Raw genomic sequence first — 23,028 nt, forward strand, 5'->3', positions numbered from 1 at the left:
CAAAAATGGAATATTTATGAATCTTACATCTTCAGCTCCAGTGGCCCTTATGAGATATAGTAGCTCTATGGAAAATATAATCAAGATTTCAACCTGTTATTGTTGATCAGTAAAGCTGGCCATAGATGTTGAGATTTTTAAAAGATCCGATCGTCATCGTGAGACCACGATTATCTCAGAACGATCATACGATTGTACGGATTGTCCATCAACTAAAAAGACCAATTTGCCAGGAAAACAAAGGGGAGCTGCCTGCTTGGCCCTGCAAACATAGATAGATTGCACTGGGGCTGATAAAGATTTTTTAACCTGGATGATCAATTTCCTGACAGATGTCGGCCGAAAAATCGTAAGATGTACGATCGTTCGAATCCCACTAACAGCACGATAATTTCGAAGGTTTGGTCGGACTTCGATAAAATCTGTCGTTCGGCAAGAAAAATCTTTGCGTCTATGGGGCGCTTAAGCCTGACCAGGGTCAGAATTAGGCAGGTGCCTAGGGTGCAACTTGGAGGAGGCGCAATTTTGGGTGGGAAAATAGCAAAGTTCAAATAAATTTGTCAACACCCTTTTTTGCACAGAGCACTCAGGATGGGGGACTGTCAGGAGCTGTGGCTACAGCAAACAGTGAGCGTGGGGATGTAGGATCAAGTCTAGGTTGGGGTGAAGGGGGATCAGGTCTGGCGGCCAGGTGTGCTGTACCAATTTGAGAGTTGAGATACTGGCCGGAAATTCAGCTCTTCTGGCACAGAAAGTGCAATTGTGCTTCTCTGCTCTAGCACCCTGGGCTCACTCCTGAGTCAGAAAGGTGAGTAAAAATAAAAGCAGAGAGACACCTCAAGCCTGGCTGATTGCAAGATAAATGGGGTATTGGGTCTAGCGGCTGGTTGCAGGGGGTGAAGGGGGATCAGATTAGGCAGCTGGTTGTGAGGGGAAATTGAGATCGGCAGCAGGTGACGTTGAACAGGTGGTTGGGGTTGGTGGGGGGCTGGAGCTGTCCTTGGGCTCCAGTAGCTGTTGGGAAACCCTTTGAATAAATTGCTTACAGAAATATAACATAATGATCATCTATAAGAATTAAGTGTGACAGTATTTGGGGAGAAGTCATAACAAGTATTCACTAACTAATCTGTTTATTTTAAAAGCAAAAAGGTTGATGGGGCAAAGGTTTCTGATACAGTTTTCCACAGGAGATTACTGCAGACTTTTAATAAGGCAGAGGCAAATCTACTTATGGATTAACAGACAAATGTGTGTAAATGGAATGTTGTCAGACAGGGTTAAGGCAGCAAAGGGTGTCCACAGGATTCAGTACTGATTGATTCCTACTAAGTTTTCAGATTATTATTATTGAAGGAGGCCTGAGAAGCAACATGTTATGGACATTAAAACATTAAGCTTGACTTTTGCAAAGAGAATAAAAACAAATGTAATATATTGTGGGGATGGTGGACTAAAACTGTGACAAATTACGTTTTTTTATGTCTGTTCCAACATTGAGGACTAATAAAATTTAAAACTGTCATTCATGCCTAAATCCTCAAGAATCTCCCAAGAAATGCGTGAGTGTGCATCTCTGCTACTTTGGAATAAGGCTCAGATTTAGTTAAAACCAGCAGATTTCAGCATGTATGCATTTTGGCACCGGAATCCACACCATGGGGCTGATTCACTAAGGGTCGAATATCGAGGGTTAATTAACCCTCGATATTCGACTGGGAATTGAAATCCTTCGACTTCAAATATCGAAGTCGAAGGATTTAGCGCAGATAGTACGATCAAAGGATTATTCCTTCGATCGAACGATTAAATCCTCTGAATCGAACGATTGAAGGATTTAAATCCAACGATCGAAGGAATATCCTTCGATCAAAAAAAGTTAGCCAAGCCTATGGGGACCTTCCCCATAGGCTAACATTGACTTCGGTAGCTTTTATCTGCCGAACTAGGGGGTCAAAGTTTTTTTAAAGAGACAGTACTTCGACTATCGAATGGTCGAATAGTCGAACGATTTTTACTTCCAATCCTTCGATTCGAAGTCGTAGTCGAAGGTCGAAGTAGCCCATTCGATGGTCGAAGTAGCCCAAGAAAACCTTCGAAATTCAAAGTTTTTTTTACTTCGAATCCTTCACTCGAAGTTAGTGAATCGGCCCCCATGTGTCTGCATCTAGGCTGATACATTAGATCTGGGTGCAGGCACAGGCAAAGGCTGATGCCAGAAAAGGGGCTGAGTCTTCCTGCGGATAAAGCCGAGAATCAGTCACGTCTGGCATTAGCCTGTATTATAAATCTCTATTTAGACATACAGTACTCTCGTGATTACAGGAAGAGAGAGAAGGAAGGTAGTAAAGGTAAAAAAAACGAAACCATCTATTTGGGCTTTATACTAGAACAAAACAAGGGAAATAGATATTTCATGAAATTAAAAAAAATAGACACTGGGCAACTAGATATGCGGTGCAAAATAACAAATATTTCTAATATAGTTAGTTATTCAAAAATGTAATGTATAAGGGCAGGGACACACGCTGCTATTTCAGAAGATTAGTCGCCCAGCGGGCATAATGTTAGGGGGCGCTTCAGTTTTTGCACCAGGGCTTGCGGCCTCCATACTATACAGATGCCTCAAACAATACCCTGGACAAGCAGCCTGGGGTATCAGGTAAGCAAATAGAATCACTAGGGAGCACCACCAACTTTTCCTTCTCTGTTAAACTTACTTTGGCCAATATACGTTTTTAATGATAATCATATTTTCATATTATTCCCAATAAGCAGATTTGTATAAAAACCAAAACACTCAAAACAGACTTCATCAACCGGGGTTACAACCTCATGATTGAAAATCAATACATTCATGCAGCCACCAGGATTCCCCGAAGTCGCATTATAAACAAAAACCTGAAATAAATCGGTTTCCCCTAGTGGTCACATACAATCCACAACTAAGGACCCTCAGAAAAATAGCAAGAGATTTACAAGCTACACTTCATAAGGACGAGAGGCTCAAAAGCATATTCCCAGACCCACCACTCCTAGCATTCAGCCTTCCAACCTAAACTCACTACTGACAAGAGGTGCCTTATTGCAACCCACCAAAAATTGAATATATTAGTGATGTGCAGGTCGAGAATTTCTCGACCCGCACTGGACTCTAACACGCCCACTCCCTACCCGCATCTGACCCAGACCCGCTGCTCCCCTTTATTTATAGACCCGTGCCCGAACCTGTCCACACATCCTAACTTCAGACAAAATACCAATTCCAGACACATTAGAGGAATACAGCATCCATGGACAATACAACTGTTCTACTTCCAATGTGGTGTATTTAATACAATGCACTAAATGCATAACAGGGGGACTATATAAAGGAGAGTTGGGGCAAAGCCTGGGAAAGAGAAATACACACCACTAATACACAATTACCAATAAAAAACTGGACACACCAATAGGAAATCATTTCAATGGCCCTCATCACTCCATAAAGGATTTAAGAATTTTGGTTCTTAAAGGGATACTGTCATGGGAAATTTTTTTTTTAAAAAAATGAATCAGTTAATAGAGCTGCTCCAGCAGAATTCTGCACTGAAATCCATTTCTCAAAAGAGCAAACAGATTTTTTTATATTCAATTTTGAAATCTGACATGGGGCTAGACATATTGTCATTTTCCCAGCTGCCCCAAGTCATGTGACTTGTGCTCTGATAAACTTCAATAACTTTTAACTGCTGTACTGCAAGTTGGAGTGATATCACCCCTCCCTTTTCCCCCCCAGCAGCCAAACAAAAGAACAATGGGAAGGTAACCAGATAGCAGCTCCCTAACACAAGATAACAGCTGCCTGGTAGATCTAAGAACAACACTCAATAGTAAAAACCCATGTCCCACTGAGACACATTCAGTTACATTGAGAAGGAAAAACAGCAGCCTGCCAGAAAGAATTTGTCTCCTAAAGTGCAGGCACACGTCACATGACCAGGGGCAGCTGGGAAATTGACAAAATGTCTAGCCCCATGTCAGATTTCAAAATTGAATATAAAAAAATCTGTTTGCTCTTTTGAGAAATGGATTTCAGTGCATAATTCTGCTGGAGTAGCACTATTAACTGATGCGTTTTGAAAAAAACCATGTTCTCTGATGACAGGATCCCTTTAAAGGAGAAGGAAAGCTACAGAGGCATTTTATTGCCAATAGATTAGCTGCAATAGTGCAAGCTAGAATGCTATATTTATTCTGTAGAATGTTTTACCATACCTGAGTAAAAAGCTCTACAAGATCTCTGTTTGTTTAGGATAGGAGCTGCAGTATTAATATGGTGTGACATCACTTCCTGCCTGAGTCTCTCCCTGCTCTGGGCTCAGATTACAGCAGAGAAGGGAGGGGTGGGGGGAGAGGAGGAAACTGAGCATGCTCTTGCCCAGGGCAATGAGGTTTAAGCTGAAGGCAGGAAGTCTGATACAGAAGTCCATGTGTACACAATAGAAGGAAAGAAATGCAGTGTTTCTTTTGACAGGGGACTCAAAGCAGCACTACTTTGGGGGTTTACTGGTATATTTAGATGGACCTTTCTGATAAGGCTTACTTAGTCTTAACCTTTCCTTCTCCTTTAAGAGCAATTTTAAAAACAGATGATAGAAAAGTGTGGGAATACAAATTAATGGAAACTTTCAATTCGCTGGATTTATGGCTAACTATGTGGACTAAGAAAGGACTGCACCAGGTCAGAAATACCAACATGTCTGGATATGGACTAAGAGATCATTGATCTACAATCCAATAATTCAACCCTAATTTATACTCGGCCTCTTTGACCCACATTATCTTGTACCTTAACTGCTTGTCTCTGGCAGATCCCCTCGTATATGATTTTGACACCTTATACATAGATTTATATTCCTTTTTGTTGGTCATTTGACCTATGAGCTGAATGTTGTATATATACCAGAGAACACCACAGCTTCATTGTGATCAGCTTGAAAAAAGGAACTAAAATGTTCTGAAAGCTTGCTATGATTATATTAGTTACCGTACATACTCGAGTATAAGCCGAGTTTTTCAGCCCCCAAAATATGCTGAAAAACTCTACCTCGGCTTATACTCGGGTCAAGCGCAAAAACAGTCGCCGGCATCTAAGAATAGTCGCCGGCACCCAAGAATAGTCGCCGGCGTCCTAGAATAGTGGCCGGCGTCCAAGAATGGTCGCTGGCAATCCAAAAACGAGACGCCGGCACCTCCAATGGGAGCAGAAACCCTCAATTTTTTGATTGAAACTTACCAGAAGCTGCTGCATTTCTCACCCTCGGCTTATAATCGAGACAATAAGCTTTCCCAGTTTTTGAAGGTAAAATTAGGTACCTCGGCTTATACTCGGGACGGCTTATACTCGAGTATATACGGTAGCCAATAAAAGTCACCTTTATATCACTTTTGATATTTTTTATTTTAAAAGGGTTGCCCTGTAATATAAAAACCAAGAAAAGCTACAGGATAAAGGGGGAACAAAACTGAAACATAAATCCCACGACATAAGCCTCTGAGTTTTGGCACAGGGACTTATAACACGTGAGTCATTTGACTCCCACACAAGTAAAAATGTATGGATTGTTTTTGTTGCTGCTGTGACTGTTTAAAATGTAAACACACCAACAGCTGAAAAAACAGGACAGCTTTATAGCAGCTATAATAGTGGGAGCAGAGCCTGGAACTTGGAGTCCCAGGAGAGTCGAAGTGCAACTGGCTGATGAGCAGTTTCATTTTATCTTGGTCATACCGATTATCTTACCAGATAAAGGATAATATTGTGGGGCCAGGTAACTTCTTCCTACTCTGCTTTATTAGGAGATGAAGAACAAAATGCAATAGCAAAGTTCAGCAGCTTCACATTCTACTGTGGGCGAGTGTTGATCAATATGGCTCTTAAATCCACTTTCTTTATGTCTCGGCAACTGCAGCTACCCAATGCTTTCTGTGTAACCTACAGTCTCCCTAAATACCCTAACTGACTGCCCAGGAAAGCACCAGAACTAAATACACACAGGATCTTAATTCTTATACAGGTATAGGACCTGTTATCCAAATCTTTCCGTAATTGGAATCTTCATACCTTAAGTCTACTAGAAAATCATTTCAACATGAAATAAACGGAAACGGCTGGTTTCGCCTCCAATAAGGGTAGAGACACATGGATATTCGGGGAAATTTAGTTGCCCAGCGACAAATCGCCTCTTTTTCGGTTGACTAATCTTCCCGAGCTGCCTTCCTGCCGGCTAGAATCTAAATCGCTGGCAGGGTGGCACTTGGAGCACTTCATTTTCCAAAGTCCCCTGAAGTTTCCTCGTAAGGCGACTTCTGAAAACGAAACGATCCGAGAGCCAACCCGCTGGCAATTTAGATTCTAGCTGGCAGGAAAGCAGTTCTGGGAGATTAGTCTCCCGAAGAAGAGGCGATATGTCGATGGGCAAATACATTTCCCCAAATCTCCACATGTGTCCCTGCCCTTAGGATTAATTATATCTTAGTTGGGATCAAGTACAAGGTACTGTTTTATTATTACAGAGAAAAGGAAAATTACTTAAAAAGTTGGAATATTTGGATAAAATAGAGTCTATGGGAGCTGGCCTTTCAATAATTCGGAACTTTCTGGATAACGGGTTTCTGGACAGCGATTCCTATACCTGTACACAGGAACTGACTAACCTAATATATTTGGGATAAAGACTGTATTAAAGGAACAGTTCAGTGTAAAGATAAAAACTTAGGCTGTGCAAAATAAAAAATGTATCTAATATAGTTAGTTATTCAAAGATGTAATGTATAAAGGCTGAAGAGAGCGGATGTCTAACAGAACAGAACACTACTTCCTGCTGTGCAGCTCTCTAACTCTGAGTTAGTCATGTTTGATCACTTACAGCTCACACAATTGCCCCTAGAGTGTGCCCCCAGACTGTCAATACAGTTATGAAATCAAGGATTTTTCACCCATATCCTGCAGTGCTGTTATTCCACAGGTACCAGACTGGATGCAGAACTCTAGTGGGGTTCCTGGAAGCTTCAAAAATGATTGGTTAGACTTCCAAACTTTAGCAACCCCTGTTATGCCTACCCTAGTAATAAAAATACAGGTCATAAACTCAATCTTCATATTGGCCCTTGGAACATATAGCAATTGGGCCTGCTGGGGTGTTTCCACATTGCAAACAAAGGATCAAACTGACTCCCATTTCTGTCCCCCCCAAACCTGCCCGTAGGCATCACGATAATGCCAGTCAGTGCAACGACCATCTTAATGAGCACATTTATGGTGAGAACTGCATAGAAATGTAGAGGCAAGTGGCTTTAAAAGTGGTATTCACCTTTAAAATTAAATTTTAGTATGATGTAGATAGTGATATTCTGAGACAATTGCAATTGGTTTTCATTTTTTATTATTTGTGGTTTTTGAGTTATTTAGCTTTTAATTCAGCAGCTCTCCAGTTTGCAATTTCAGGCATCTTGGTTGCTTGGGTCCAAATTACCCTTTCAGTGTTGATTATAATAAAAAACTGGTGTATAAGAAAGGCCTGGATTGAAAGATGAGTAATAAAAAGTAGCAATTAGATGTAACTAATCCACTGTTTTAGGATTGTCCGAATTCCAAATCGTTTGTCAAAGATTTGGCCGAATCCCAAACCGAATCCAACCCCTAATTTGCATATGTAAATAAAGGGAAAGAGGGGAAAGAGAACCAGCGTGTAAATTTTTTGACTTTATTGCTTGTTTGATGAAAAGCCATGTGATTTTTCCGTTCGGATTCGGTTCGGTCAAGCACTTGGATTAGGCCAAATCCAAATCCTGCTGTAAAAGGCCGAATCCCGAACCAAATCCTGGATTTGGTGCATCCCTAGTAGCAATAACAATACATTTGTGGCCTTGCAGAGCATTTGTTTTTAGATGGGGTAAGTGACCCCCATTTGAAAGCTGGAGAGAACAGTGGCAGAACTACCGGGGGAGCAGGGGGTGCGAGCGGGCCAGGGCCCGCACCCCCTCAGGGCCCCCCGGCAGTCCGTGCGCCGTTGAAAATGCGGCCAAATGCGGCCGTACGGAGGGGGGCGGTGCCCGGCTGCGCGTCACGCACCAGGGCCCGCCCCTCTCTAGGATCGCTACTGGGAGAGAATCAGAAAAATAAGTAAAATAAATAAAACATTTTTTAAAAAAAATGAAGACCAATTGAAAAGTTACTTAGAATGAGCCATTCTATAACATACTAAGAGTTAACTTTAAAGTGAACCACCCCTTTGAATTAAAAACACTACAATTGTTGTATTTGTCATTAGCCTTTGGCAAATTTAGGGTTGAATTTCGAGTTCATGGGAGTTATTTAAATCGAAATTTATGATAAAAGTCACATTTTTCAAACTCGGGTGAATCAGATTGACCCGAAAACTCAAATCAAATTCGAATTTTTCAAACTCGATTCGAGTTTTTTCTCCGAAAAAAACTCAAATGTCAGGAAGGCTGCAAATATCTCTAAATTGATCCCAGGACGTCTTCCATAGGCTAAAACAGCAATATGGCAGGTTTAAGGTGGTGAATAGTTGAATTCAAGTTCTTAAAGGGCCAATGTATGCTAAATCTCGATAATCTTTATTAATTTTTTAAAAAAACTCAAATCGGATGTTTTACCTCCAATAAGGATTAATTATATCTTAGTCGGGATCAACTACAAGCTACTGTTTTATTACAGAGAAAAATTGAATATTTTTTAAAAATTAGAATTATTTATGGAGTCTATTTATGGAGTCTATAGGAGACAGCCTTCCCATAATTCGTTGCTTTCTGGATAACGGATCCCATACTTGTAAAAGTATCCCAGTTACTGGCCTGCACCAATGCAGTATTTACAACACAGTGAAGGAATTGTGTCTGTTTCATATAAAAATGCCTTTTTTTATATTGATATTTTATGTGTTTTTTATAAGTTATGGGTAAATGTGATTGTCTATGTGATTAAAATATTTGTATATCCCTTCCTCTTCTCTGGTTCAAACTCTTGAATCACTGCAGCATAAGTCACTTCTCCTCCAAGTCTGCTCATCAACTGCCACATTGTTTCAGGAGTCAGAATCAGAAGTGCAGAAAATATAAACAGCCAGACACACAGGGGCACATTTACTATGGGTCGAATATCGAGGGTTAATTAACCCTCGATATTCGACCATCGAAGTTAAATCCTTCGACTTCGAATATCGAAGTCGAAGGATTTACCGCATTTAGTTCAATCGAACGATCAAAGGAAATTTTTTTTGATCGAACGATTGAATCCTTCGAATTGAACGTTTCGAAGGATTTTAATCCATCGATCTAACGATTTTCCTTCGATCAGAAATTACTTAGAAAGCCTATGGGGACCTTCCCCATAGGATAACATTGATGCTCGGTAGGTTTTAGGTGGCGAAGTAGGTGTTCGAAGTTTTTTTCAAAGAGACAGTACTTCGACTATTGAATGGTCATATATTCAAACGATTTTTAGTTCGAATCGTTCGATTCGAAGTCGAAGTCAAAGTAGCCAATTCGATGGTCGAAGTAGCCAAAAAAAAACCAGATTCGAAGTATTTTTCATTCTAATCCTTCACTCGAGCTAAGTAAATGTGCCCCACAGTGTTTTCAATAGTAACCGTATTTACAAACCGTTGAAAGCATTTCCTTATGTATATTGGAAAGTTCATGAAAATTACATTTTCTTTCGTTGTTTAAAGTGAAAATGGTGATTGCCCTTTAAAATAGAATTTTTACATGTTATATACACAGCCAAATCCTAACTTTATGTTTTCCAGGAAAACACTTTCCTGGAAACCATAAAACTGGGGTATGTAAAACTAGACATTTTTCAGTAACAGAACTATGGGGAGGCAGGCCCGAGTGCAGACCCCCTGCCGGAAGTAGTTGAGCGTTTTCATGCTCGCGTGGACTGACGGTGGGCTGGCAGGGGGTGCGGGCCCTGGTACTATTGCACCCTCTGCTCCCCCGGTAGTTCCGCCACTGCTGTGGCTTCTACTGTCCGCAACCGCCAGACAAAGGGAGGCAAAAACATTGTGCGCATGCACACGCAGCCCACTGGTGCGCCGACGCAGCACGTGGGTCCTGAGTGGGCCCTGGGACAGCAGCCCCAATGGACCCCTGGGCTCGCCAGTCCGACCCTGTACACAATAACAATAAATGTGTAGCCTTACAGAACATTGTTTTTAGATGGGGTCGACCCCCATTTGAAAGGTGGAAAGAATCAGAAGACAAAGGCAAATAATTCAAAAACTATAAACAAAGGCCAGTTGAAAAGTTGTTTAGAATTAGCCATCCTATAACGTACTAAAAGTTAACTTTAAGCTGAACCACGTTCAAATGCAGGAAAAGTAACCTTCACATGGAAAACGGGGCAAAATGATGATGATGTAAAATGTGGCAAAACATACTTAAATACATTAGAACATGAAGGAACTGTAAAAAAAAAAGTTGAACTCTGGTTTCAGTCTGATCATACTGATTTGGGCTCAGCAATTACCTGCATTTTGCAGCGGTATCAGAGTAGTTCCAGTTCTCATAGATATCCCCTGGTTAAGGTGGAACGGCCTGGTACAGTAGCCGGGTGATTCTCTTTCGTCACTCCTGTGCCGTCCTCACCCCGGCTCCTCCTGCCTGTCACTACTACTACTGTGCGCTCCTGGATTGTCGTCAGTTACCTCTTGTACTTTCCTTCCAACCACCTGCCATAAATAATCCCTTCATTCATATCCCATGTACAAATACAAAGTCCGCATCCCTACTGGCATTCCATCCGGCTCCAGGTCCAAATGATTTATCCCAGTTAAAGTTAGAAGTTTCAGAGTGTCTCCAGGTATTTTGTAAAAGTCCAGTTGTGTCGTCTGTAGCAGGGATGAAGGTTCCAAGTATATTTTAACTACAAATAAATGAATATGTTCCCCTCTTCTGTGTCTCTGTAAGTTTCACTTCCGTGAATATCCCTGTACCTTAGGCTGCAGGTGGAGTTAGTATAGGTGTGTGTGGGACAGATCAAATGACACTTTGGACGCGCCCATAATAGAGAAAGACATGGAAGCTGCAGCTCCTCCTTCCGACTTAACATTCCTGAGCAAACACTTTTACCCCCACTGCTTGCACTTCATGCACATTGCTGTTTGGTCAGAACAGGTGGTGATTAGGTTCCATTGAAATTACAACTGTCATAAAACAAAAGGATGAAGGCTCACAAATGACTGAAAGTTAAATAAAGCAGGGCTCTATTTTTAGCTATTCATTTTCAACCAACTGTAAATAGAATGCCCCACGTTTCAAAACACGCACAGTTCAGCGGATATGCACGGCAGCACTATACGGTTGGGCACACGCAGGTGACTTTCCCACGGTGTGTAAGAATAACACCAGCTACTCGCACTACTATATCTAACAAACAAGGGGATCCCTGCTCTATTTTGAAAGGCAGATGATTACTAAATTGGTTTGATCCAAACATTTGGACCATTGGGTCAACAATCAGATCATGTGAAAGGCCCATGCAGGTCTGTTGGTGGAGGACTGCCCTGTCTGATAGGACTTTCTAGTCTTCCTGATGACTGGGCCCCAATCGGTTATTTGTTTGGGGGGACCAACATATATTTATATATTAGGGATGCACCGAATCCAGGATTCGGCCTTTTTCAGCAGGATTCGGCCGAATCCTTCTGCCCAGCTGAACCAAATCCGAACCCTAATTTACATATGCAAATTAGGGGCAGGGAGGGAAAGCGCATGACTTTTTGTCACAAAACAAGGAAGTTAAAAATGTTTTCCCCTTCCCATCACTAATTTACATATGCAAATTAGGGTTTGGATTCGGTTTGGTATTCGGCCGAATCCTTCGCCTAAGATTCGGGGGTTTGGCCGAATCCAAAATACTGGATTCGGTGCATCCCTAATATATATATATATACTGTAAATTAGGGATGCACCAAATCCAGAATTCGGCTCGGGATTCGGCCAGGATACAGCCGAATCCTTCAGCCCGGCTGAACTGAATGCAAATTAGGGACAGGGAGGGAAATCGCATGACCTTTTGTCACAAAACAAGGAAGTAAAAATGTTTCCCCCTTCCCACCCCTAATTTGCATATGCATATGCAAATCGGCCGAATCATCAAATCCTTCGTGAAAGATTCGGCCGAATACCGAACCAAATCCGAACCCTAATTTGCATATGCAAATATGGAAAAAGTGGAAAAAATTCTACTTGATTGGTCACGTGATTTCCCTGCCTACCCCTAATTTACATATGCAAATTAGGATTCGGATTCGGTTCGGCCTGACACGAGGATTCGGCCAAATCCGAATCCTGCTGAAAAAGGCCAAATCCTGAACCGAATCCGGGATTCGGTGCATCCCTACAAATTAGGATTTGGTTCAGTATTCGGCTGAATCTTTGGCGAAGAATTCGGGGGTTCTTCCGAATCCAAAATAGTGGATTCGGTGCATCCTTCCTGTAAATATACAGTCATTCATATGAAACCCCCCCAACTGATTTATAAAGAAGCACCTTAAGAAGAAATGAGTTTGGTACTGCATGTCCAGAGTGAAACTGCCCTTAGGCTAGAGAAAGGTGCTAAGCATAATTGTTATGGGAAAGAAACCTCAATATGATATAGCCTCAATAGTCCGACAAGGCTAGGCCTGCAAACATGTCGCACTTATCATGAACTGTAAATTTACTATACAGAAGTGAAACAATAGGGTCAGCAGACAATAGGGTTGCTGGGGAGCTCAGAAGGGTAATGGGCCCACTGGTCTCCCCCTCCCCCCCCCCCAGAATTATGTTTGTGAAACAATTTTCATTCTAATGATTGTGCTCAAATTTTTCTCTTTTGGTTATATCACTGCAGCTGCATATCAAACAAACTTTAAATGCGAACTAAACCTGTTTAGTGAACATTGTTACTGTGCTCTACTTGCCCTCCTTCCCTCTCCTAAACTGCCACAACCCTGCTGCCTACAATAGCCCCACACTAGGTTTCCTAATGTTATTTTACTTCTACTCCTTTGCCCCCTGGTACCAATTGGCAGCCAGACGCATGGACATTAGAATCCAGGACTAGATTGTCTTCTGGCATGGGCGCTCCTGTTTGAAGATGAGCACCAGGGAGGTGGAACAGCCAAACCAACCCTGCTGTGCAAGTCTACCTTAAATGCAGAGACACAAGCTGCTATTTCTGGAGATTAGTCGCCCAGTGACAAATTATTTCGTCTTTGGGCGACTAATCTCCTCGAACTGCCTTCTCGTCGGCTAGAATGTAAATCACCAGTGAGATGGCACTCAGAAAGCCTCGTTTTCCAAAGTCGCCCGAAGTTGACTCTACGGGCTACTTCGGAAAGCGAATCGATCCAAGTGCCTTCCTGCCAGCTGGAATGTCAATTGCTGGTGGGATGGCACTATTAGTTTTCCGCAGTCACCTGAGGTTGCCTCATGAGGAAACTTTAGGCAACTTCGGAAATCGAAGCAATCCGAGTGCCATACTGCCGGAGATTTACATTCTAGCCGGCGGGAAGGCAGTTTGGGGAGATTAGTCGCCCGAAGAAGAAGCAATTCATCGCTGGGCGACTAATCTCCGAAAAAGCAGAGTGTGTCTCTGTCCTAAGATAGATACTTAGGCAGGGCCGGATTTAACGAAGCGGCGCCCCAAGGCCGCACGATCCATACCCTTGCTGCTTCCGGTCGCGCCGCCCTGTGTCCGCAGGGTCCTAGCGCCGGCTGTGGCACTCGCTGAGGCAGAAGCGCTGGGGAGCGTTAAGTCCCCAGTGCTTCAAAGATGCGGCTGGGCGGAGTGCCGCCCCAAAAACTTCGCCGCCTATGTGGCCTTGCCACAAATCCGGGCCTGTACTTAGGAGCTGGGCTGTTTTGGGGGTCATGGTTGCAGTGGTTTTGGAAGATGAATTGGGCTGTGCTGGGGTCCCTATGTTTGCTAAGTAGCTTTAGTTCTCTTTTAAATGGAATTACATTACAATTAACTAAATGGAATGATGTTAGAATTAACTTTTAGTATGGGCCAGGCATCAATATTTTGAGACAAAATGCAGTAGATTGTTTCCTTTGAGCCTTTTGATTTTCTGATCTAGGAGGTCAATGATGCTCAGCAAGCAGAGAGCTGATTCATACTCAGGGTAGACTTTTTTTTATTCTTCATATCAACCATGATGATGTAGGGACCCCTACTGGTTAATCTGCCCTGCAGCTTTAAGGCCCCCACCTTTTTTCTTAGAGTGATCTGCCAGGAGAGAATGACACTCCCCTGCTACACTGCTATATAGTGTGTGTAGGGAGTGGCCACTTCCTCTTTGGCCTGTGGATGCTGATCCAGCTGGGTGTGCTCAGGGGAGCCTGGCTACAGCTAGGCCCAGAAAGGCCCATGTGCTTTGGAGAAGAAGTCGGGGACCAGGTAACCCCGTGAATGAGGAATAGTTACACTAGGGCAGACTTGTATAGTCTCTGTAGGAGAGAAAGGCAGAGAGGTGAGAGAGAAAGAGCAGCTGAAGCTCCAACAAGGATTTGCAGTAAGGGAGTAGCTTCCCAGAGGCTTTATGTGTTGCCTCCAGTCAGGGACCTCAGTGAAGAGGGACTGTAGGGTAGAAGCTGCTTTCCTGACAACTTCCAGGAGGGAATGAGTGTGAATACTGCAAATGCCTAATGGAGATCTTTCCTCTGTGAGAAATGCCTAATGCCTGCAGCTCTGTGTGAGAAATGTGCTATTGCCTCAGCTCCTGTGTGACTACTAAACCTGTGGTCACTTGCCTCGTGTATAGTTAATAAACCGTTTTCTGTTTTACTGCAAGAACCTCCTGGCGCCCATCTTTTGTTGTATGCACAGTAGCCTGGGGGATGTAGTTGCACTACACCATAGAGGGAACACTTCCACATGGCGAAGGCCCTGACCCTGTTGTGTGAAGTCGCGTGTAACCCATGCTTCTACTGCTAGCTGGACAGTTTAACTATTTGTGTGCTATGCAGCCCAAATAGGTGTTACAATGAGAAAATGAAACTCTCCAAAACACTTAAACAGAAACTCGATGGGTGTGTCCAGTGACAGTAGCCCAGGTCTTAAGAGCTTTGCCTGAGGACAATATCATTTCTAGCTAAGAGATTCCCTGCAGGCCGGCACTCCCTTTTCCACTCTCTACAGACATAAACTGCGAGATCTTTGACTTCAAAGGTGCAATGAATGGATGGCTCCTGCTGGTCTAAAGGTGACGTGGTCTAATAGCAAGACTTTCATTTGCACACTCTATACCCATCACTATAGGCAAAGCAAATAATGGATGCTCACACTAAATAAAGGGCTTTGTGACCAATTCATATGATAATCTTTGAATTTGCATGAAACGAGTATGACCTCTTCCTTGACTGGTTATAAACAGATAAATCTGAAGCCGGTGCCTTGTAACTAGTTTGTATTGATCAGAGGCTTCTGCATGACAATAGTCGGCAGCTACACCATGGAATTGTGCATAGCTTGTCTCCAATGTGTTCTCCAGTATCTAGTCCTATGTTAGTATAGCGGTATATCAGTAGATCTAGTTTATTTATGAGAGCAAATAGGTCTGTATAGGTATGTGTATATTATGAACTGAGGGTCATTTGGAGGGGCTGAACTTAAAAGACTTTTGTATTTGTTTAACTCAAATTAACTATGTAAGAACACATTTAAAAAATAAAGAAATACTTCTTCAGCTCCTCCTAATTCACCTTCATGTATTCAATATACATTTCAATATATAGTTATAAGCTTACCCTTGGACAGCTGTTTAATGGGAGGCTGCCCAAAAACAAATTCAACCTCCTCCTTCTCCTCAAGTGGTTACACAGCAAAACCTACTTAGCCAAGAAAGCCCAACAGCGCCTCTACTTCTGCACAAGCTGAGGAAATCCCATCTCCCACCATCCATACTCAAAACCTTCTACAGAGGGACTATCGAGAGCATCCTGAGCAGCTGTATCACTGTCTGGGCTGGAACTGCACTGTCATGGAGCGCAAGACCCTACAGAGGATAGTGAAGACAGCAGAGAAGATCATAGGTGTTTCTCTTCCTTCCATCACGGACATTTACACCACTCGCTGCATCCGTAAAGCCACCAGCATTGTGGCTGATCCAACACACCCCTCACACTCACTGTTCACACTCCTGCCATCTGGAAAATGGTCCCGAAGCACTAGGGCCCTCACTACCAGACTGGGTAACAGTTTCTTCCCCCAAGACATAAGGCTCCTGAATACTCAGGGACAGGACAGATCTCTCTCACACTCCATCTGACCTTATTATATAAATAAATAGCCAGTGGATACAATTGTTCTCTATGAGCACATCTGCACTTTATCATGTTCTTTATAATGTTCTTACTACTATCATATCACAATGATACACCCATCATGTCTGACGTTTAGCATTATTTACTTAACATATTACATCTGCTGAGTGTGTATTGTCCTGTCCCTGCACTGTGCTGTCCTGTCTTACAGGAGTTGCATATTTTTGCACTTGCACTTTTTGTCTGGTACATCTATGTTGTGTGTAGCACCATGGTCCGACCTAGAGGAACGTTGTTTTGTTTCACTGTGTACTGTACAAACGTATATGGATGAAATGACAATAAACTCACTCTTGACTTGACCTATCCTTGTATGTCGTGCAATCGTGTTCATCTACTAAGCCCAAAATATCCTCATTCAAGTCGACTATATCTCTGTACATCAAATTGTACTTCCATCTTCAAAGGCAGCAGTGGTGTAACTAGATCAGGGATCCCCAACCTTTTTTACCCGTTAGCCACATTCAAAAATAAAAAGAGTTGGAGAGCAACACAGGCATGCAAAAAGATTCTGGGGTGCCAAATACGGGCTGTGATTGGCCCCTATGTGGACTAGCAGACTACAGGAGGCTCTATATATCATTACACCTGGTTTTTATACAACCAAAACTTGCCTCCAAACCTGGAATTCCAAACTAGGCACCTGCTTTGAGGCCACTGGGAGCAACATCCAAGGCGTTGGTGAACAACATGTTGCTTGCGAGCTACTGTTTGGGGATCACTGAACTAGATATTACTGGGCCCCACAGCAAATTATTTTTCAGGCCCCCAAAATGTGTAGACGTTCACCTGTTTTACCAGTATTTATTGAAATATATATATATATATGGGGCCGCTATACCTCCTGGGCCCCCCTGCAGCCACAGTGTCTGCTTCCTCTGTAGTTACCATCCTGAAAGGCAGCATCAACAATTGTCTTAAGTGGGTCATAAACTGTACAATCTGAATTGCAGCAGAATAAACAATTAAAACTGACATTACTGGGGCAGGAAAAATTATTTAATACATTACCAGAATCACCAGGGAACTGGATCAGAGACAGATTGTTATATTTTACAGTGGTGTACTAGTACTATGCATGTATTAATGTCTCCTAGAAAGTATGAACCCAGTTGGATAATAGTCATTTTGGAGATTGCCCAGCAATGCAGAGAAGGGGAGCAGCAATCAGAAGTTCTTTGTTACAAAAAATTAGGTCTTCTCTCAGGGGGTATTTTACTGAAACTTGATATTTTCTGGTCTGGCTTTTTGGGACAAAAACTCAAATTTTTCATGGAAAAAAAAAATCTTGATTTATTATACCCCAACATAAATCAATGGCAGATGTCTCTATCCCAATTTGAAGATATTGTGATTTGTGCTTGATTTGGCCCAATAATCAGAAAAAAATCAGGGTTTTCACGATTCAGGAGAAAAGTCAGAATGACATTGGGCAATTCAGGTTTTCCCAATGCAATTCAATCTAGTTATTTTAATGATATTTAATGGGAGTTGGGTTGAGCTTTTTTTATTTAAACAATGAGATAAAATTGGATTTTAGTAAATAACCCCCTCATTGTTAAAAGTGTTATCTTGCTTTGAAGCAACATCATTCATCAATTAGTTCAGTTTAGGGCAGTGATCCCCAACCAGTAGCTCATGAACAACATGTTGCTCACCAACCCCTTGGATGTTGCTCCCAGTGTCCTCAAAGCAGGTGCTTATTTTTGAATTCCAGGCTAGGAGGCAAGTTTTGGTTGCATTAAAAACCAGGTGTACTGCCAAACAGAACCTCCTGTAGGCTGCCAGTCCACATAGGGGACCAAGTAGCCAATTACAGCCTTTATTTGGAACCCCATGATGTTTTTGCATGCTTGTGTTGCTCCCCAACTCTTTTTATTTTTGAATGTGACTCACGGGTAAAAAAGGTTGGGGACCCCTGGTTTAGGGTAAGGGCACACGCTAATATTCAGGAAGATTTAGTCGCCCGATGAGGAATCGCCTCTTCTTCGGTCGACTAATCACCCCCCGAAAAGCCTTCACGTCGGCTAGAATCTAATTCCCGGCGGGATGGCACTTAGAGAGCTTCGTTTCCCAAAGTCACCCGAAGGGAAACTTCCGTCGACTTCAGAAAACGAAGCTCTCCGACTTTAGAATACCACTGTCTACATACTAAATTCTTATTTACATGGTAACTTTACGGGGTCTATGACGGCAGTCAGCTTAACAGTATTGGCAGTATATCTAGAAGGGAGAGATAAAAAGTTGAGTTTCTTTAATGTGCAGAATTGAGAATTTTAGAAAAATACTGTAGTAGCATTTTCTGTAATTTTCGCTGTATGCTGGACCAATATTTGCAAGTTGTGTGTGCTTGCAAATAATGCATATTAACTGTAAAATCAGCAATAAAAACAAACCATAGTGAAGAATAATAATGAATGGTACAGTTGACGTGTTCATATAGTCACTGCCAGATTCCTATAGGTGTTTTTATTTTGTTTGCGGGCACTTCATTAGTCATCAGATCCTGACAGTGTGTTATATTTACTTACTCTTCAGCACTTCTATATCTGGTTTTTCCAGTCTGATGAGGAAGAAGGATTTGCCGGCTGATGCTGCCTCCTTTATAATATATATTTTTTTATTTTTGTGCTAATGATATTTTTCTCAAGTACGACTGATGTCACCACTCGTGTGTGACTCAGGGCTCTCCTGGGCTCTGGGAAAAAATATTGCTTTGTACAGAGCAAGTTTATGGGAAATGAATGGACTCTAAACCATGGTGTAACTAGATATCACCCGGCCTCACAGCAAATTATTTTTGAGGCTACCAAAATTTCTAGAGGTTGGCCTGTTTTACCAATATTTATTTAAACTTAATATGAATTAGGGCTTCATGGGACCCCTATACCTCCTGGGACCCCCAGGGTCTGCTTCCTCTGTAGTTACACCCTTGACTCTAAAAGATTGTGTTTTTAAATGGTACTTTAAGTCTTGTTTGCTGTCCTCCACCTTAGAACCTAGTACAAATTTTGACTGAAAAATTCAATTGAAAACTCAAATGTTTGGGTAAAAATCAACTCAACTTTTGATAAATAACCCCTTAAAGGGAAAGTAAAGTCTAAAATAGAATCAGGCTAGAAATGCTGTATTTTGTATACTAAACATAAACATGAAGTTACTGCACCACAAGCCTAATCAAACAAATGATTTATGCTTTCAAAGTTGGCCACAGGGGGTCACCATCTTGTAACTTTGTTAAACATCTTTCCAAGACCAAGACTGTGCACATGCTCAGTGTGGTCTGGGCTGCTTAGGGATCGTCATCAATGATCAAAACAGGGAAACAAACAAAGCTGATTGAGTTCTGCATGGCTGGGAAGTAAGACGGGGGCTCCCCCTGCTGTTCATAAGTATGATTGTTTCCCTGCAGAGCAGTTAGGGAATGTCTGACAATTCCTATCCACAGCAGTAACTGAAGGAAGAATTTCACTGCATACAGTCAGGTTTCTTAAAAAAATGGTGCACATTTTTTAATTAAAGTATATTGGAGATGGGTTTCTTTTTCATTAAAGAAAGTAAAAATGGGATTTTATTTTTTTGGCTTTACATGCCCTTTAAGAGTGGCTTGGATGATTTCTTGGACAAGGATCTCACGATGTACAATTAGTATATGTGTGCGTATACTGTACAACTAATATATAGGTATAGCATCTGCTATCTGCAAAACTCTAAATTTCAGAAAGGCCGTCTCCCATAGACTCCATTTTATCCAAATTTTTAAAAATTATTTATTTTTTCTCTAAAATAACAAAACAGTACCTTGTACTTAATCCAAACTTAAAGAGAATCAATCCCCATTGGAAGCCCATTGGGTTTATTTAACGTTTACATGATTTTATTGTAGACTTGAGGTTTGAAGATCCAAATTACAGAAAGATCTGTTCTCCCAGGTCCGGAGCATTCTGGATAACAGGTCCCATACCTGTACTGTATATGTATTATATATATATATATATATATGAGCTGGTGATCATATCAAGGGATTCAATTTGGACTGTTTTCTTTTTACCCAAATGAAATGTATCAAGGTGCTTGTGGAATACTGAAAAACATTCCAACTAAGGGAAACTTCAAAGCTGAAGACTGTTTCGTTTTAATGACAAAACAACACGTTATTAGGAAGCTGTAGGCCTTTCCAATGGTTTGTTGTGGTTACATGAGCAACTACTGAATATCTGTGCTCTCCCTGTATTTGTGTATTGTGCAACTGTAGTCATTGATATTCGCTTGCTAAGCAACTGTTTCCTAACCCAAAGTAAGAGCTTCCTTATTGTCACTTACTCAATGCACATTTCTCCCCAGCTAGTATTTTCTACAGATCACCTCTTGTGGTTGACATTACTCTGCCTTATTAGCGATGGGCGAATTTATCTCGAAACGGTGAAAAATTAGCAAAATGCATTGAAGTCAATGGGCGTCAAAATTATTTTGACACGCGTCAATTTCGACACCCCCGACAATTGTTATACATGCGCCTATTTTTGCCAAATGCATTAAAGTCAATGGGCGTCCGAATAATTTTGATGCGCAACAATGTTTATGCATGTGACTATTCTGATGCGCGTCCAAATTTTTTACGTGGCGAATTTTCATGGCAGTTTCGCAAGTTTATTTCGTTGTTGGTGACCCGCAGAAATTCGCACCTGGCGAATATATTCGCCCATCGGTATCCCTTATCTATGTAACTGGAAGCAGAATACATATGGGGGCAAATTCACTAAGATTCGTAGTTGCGCCAGGCGTAACTTCGCCGCACTTCACCACACTTCGCCAGACGTAGTTTCGCCAGCGCTCCGCAAATTCACTAAAATCCGAAGTTGCGCTCAGGGGTAACGTAAGGTTGCAAAGTTGCGCTACCGTTGATTCGCTAAGCGAAGCGAAGTTACGCTAGCGATGGTTAATTTGCATATGGCGCCAAATTCAAATTTCAATGGAGGAATACGTACAATCACTACAAATGGCTGGGAAACCTTCAAAACATAAAATAAAATTTTATTTTGCCCTACACATGTGCCCACTGTATAGTTAAGGTGCCATGAGTCAGGAAATGTAGGGGGGAAGGAGGGGAGCCCCAAATTTTTTTTCGATCTTTTTCAGCCTATCACCCATAATATAGAAAAAACGCCAGCGTTTTTTGGGACTTAGAAAAAAATTTGAACTTTTTTTGAAGCAATCCCTATCTACCCTATTGCGCTTCGCCTGGTCTGAGGTGGCGAAGGAAGTCTAGCGTAAAAGGTAGCTTTCAGAACAATGCACGCGTTAGTAAATTTGCGTAGTTACGTCCGTTGCGCAAATTCGCCAGGCATAAGGGTGCGAAGTAACACTAGCGAATTTACGCCAGCGTTCGTTAGTGAATTTGCGAAGTAACGAAAATGACCAACGCTAGCGAATTCACGCTAGCGTTAGGTGCTTCGGCGCATAGTGAATTTGCACCATGGAGAGAAAAGCACAAGGTCGTTACTGATACTCATTACAAGACACAGACAAAGGTCAAACAGTTTGCCTGCGGCATTGTACAGTGGATTATACGAGTGACTCATAACAGACCAAAGTGTCATTACAGGACTGTTGCTTCATATGAAACAGAAAGGACTGAGATTGGTTAGCCTATACCCGTGCTTAATTGGGCAGGGACAACAGTGAGAAGGCAGAGGTATTACTCAGAATCATCATAGCACAAAAAAAAACAAAACAAATACAAATGATTATGCATTAGAATATGTTCCAATTTGCCTAGTGGAAATACTACTATACACAAAGGCAAAAAGGATTTGCTATGTATTCATCTGTCATTTAAAGGAACAGTAACACCAAACAATTAAAGTGTTTTAAAGGAGAATATAACGTTCTGCACTGGCAGCCGTTCAAGCACAGGATACTCAGAGGATAACAGATATATTCGGACGAATCCCATTACAGAGCTTATCTGTTATCTGCTGTGTATCCTGTGCCTTTTCTCCTTTGTCGGCTTTCAATGGCTGCCCCCATGGCTACACAGCAGCTTATTAGAGTAGAGTTTCTGAAGCAACAGTTTTACCAGCGCAGTGCTCTGTGTGTCTTCCCCCTGAAGTAGGAAGGATTGCTATTTTTCTCCCCCAGCTCATGAATTACCTTATCCTGTGCCTGGTTCAGCTCTCCTTTCTCAGGGTCTGTGAAATCCACCAATACGCTGAGGGGGAAATTTACTAAAGGGCAAAAATTCGCCAGCGTGACGTTATTTTGGCACCTCGCAGATTTACTAACTGTCACTGGCGTAATTTCGCCAAGGAGATAGTCTCTGGCGCAACTTCGCGCTCTAACGCCAGGCGAATTTTCACTCAAAAAAGTCCAAAAAAACTCTGGCGTCTTTTCCTTTTTACAGGGTGATAGGCTGAAAAAGATCGAATTTTTTTTGGGGGTACCCTCCTTCCCCCCTACATTTCCTAACATATGGCACCTAAACTATACTGTGGGCACATGTGTAGGGCATTATAACATCTCTATTTAATTTTATTAAGGTTCCCTGGCCTTGTGTCGTGTAATGTAGTTACTGCAGCATATACGTCCGTTGTACTTTAACTGCACGCCGTATGCAAATTAGCCATTGCTAACGTAACTTCGAACTGC

General features: G+C 42.0%; 1 protein-coding gene across 4 annotated transcripts in view; it reads right to left on the reverse strand.

The window, feature by feature from the left end:
- Positions 1–11,089, reverse strand: part of ano9.L (anoctamin 9 L homeolog) — a 54,767-nt gene extending 43,678 nt beyond the window's left edge. The window contains exon 1 of one of the 4 annotated variants that reach the window (XR_005966879.1): positions 10,538–11,081. Coding sequence is in view for 3 of the 4 variants with exons in the window: in XM_018257472.2 (XP_018112961.1) it covers positions 10,538–10,543 (6 nt within the window). In the remaining variant the exon portion in view is untranslated. Of the gene's footprint in view, positions 1–10,537 lie in introns of all 4 variants that reach the window. The other 3 variants (XM_018257472.2, XM_018257469.2, XM_018257471.2) reach the window with 3 other exon arrangements.
- Positions 11,090–23,028: the final 11,939 nt, after the last annotated feature.

This window comes from Xenopus laevis, chromosome 4L (assembly GCF_017654675.1).
Source record: "Xenopus laevis strain J_2021 chromosome 4L, Xenopus_laevis_v10.1, whole genome shotgun sequence".
Taxonomy (NCBI): domain Eukaryota; kingdom Metazoa; phylum Chordata; class Amphibia; order Anura; family Pipidae; genus Xenopus; species Xenopus laevis.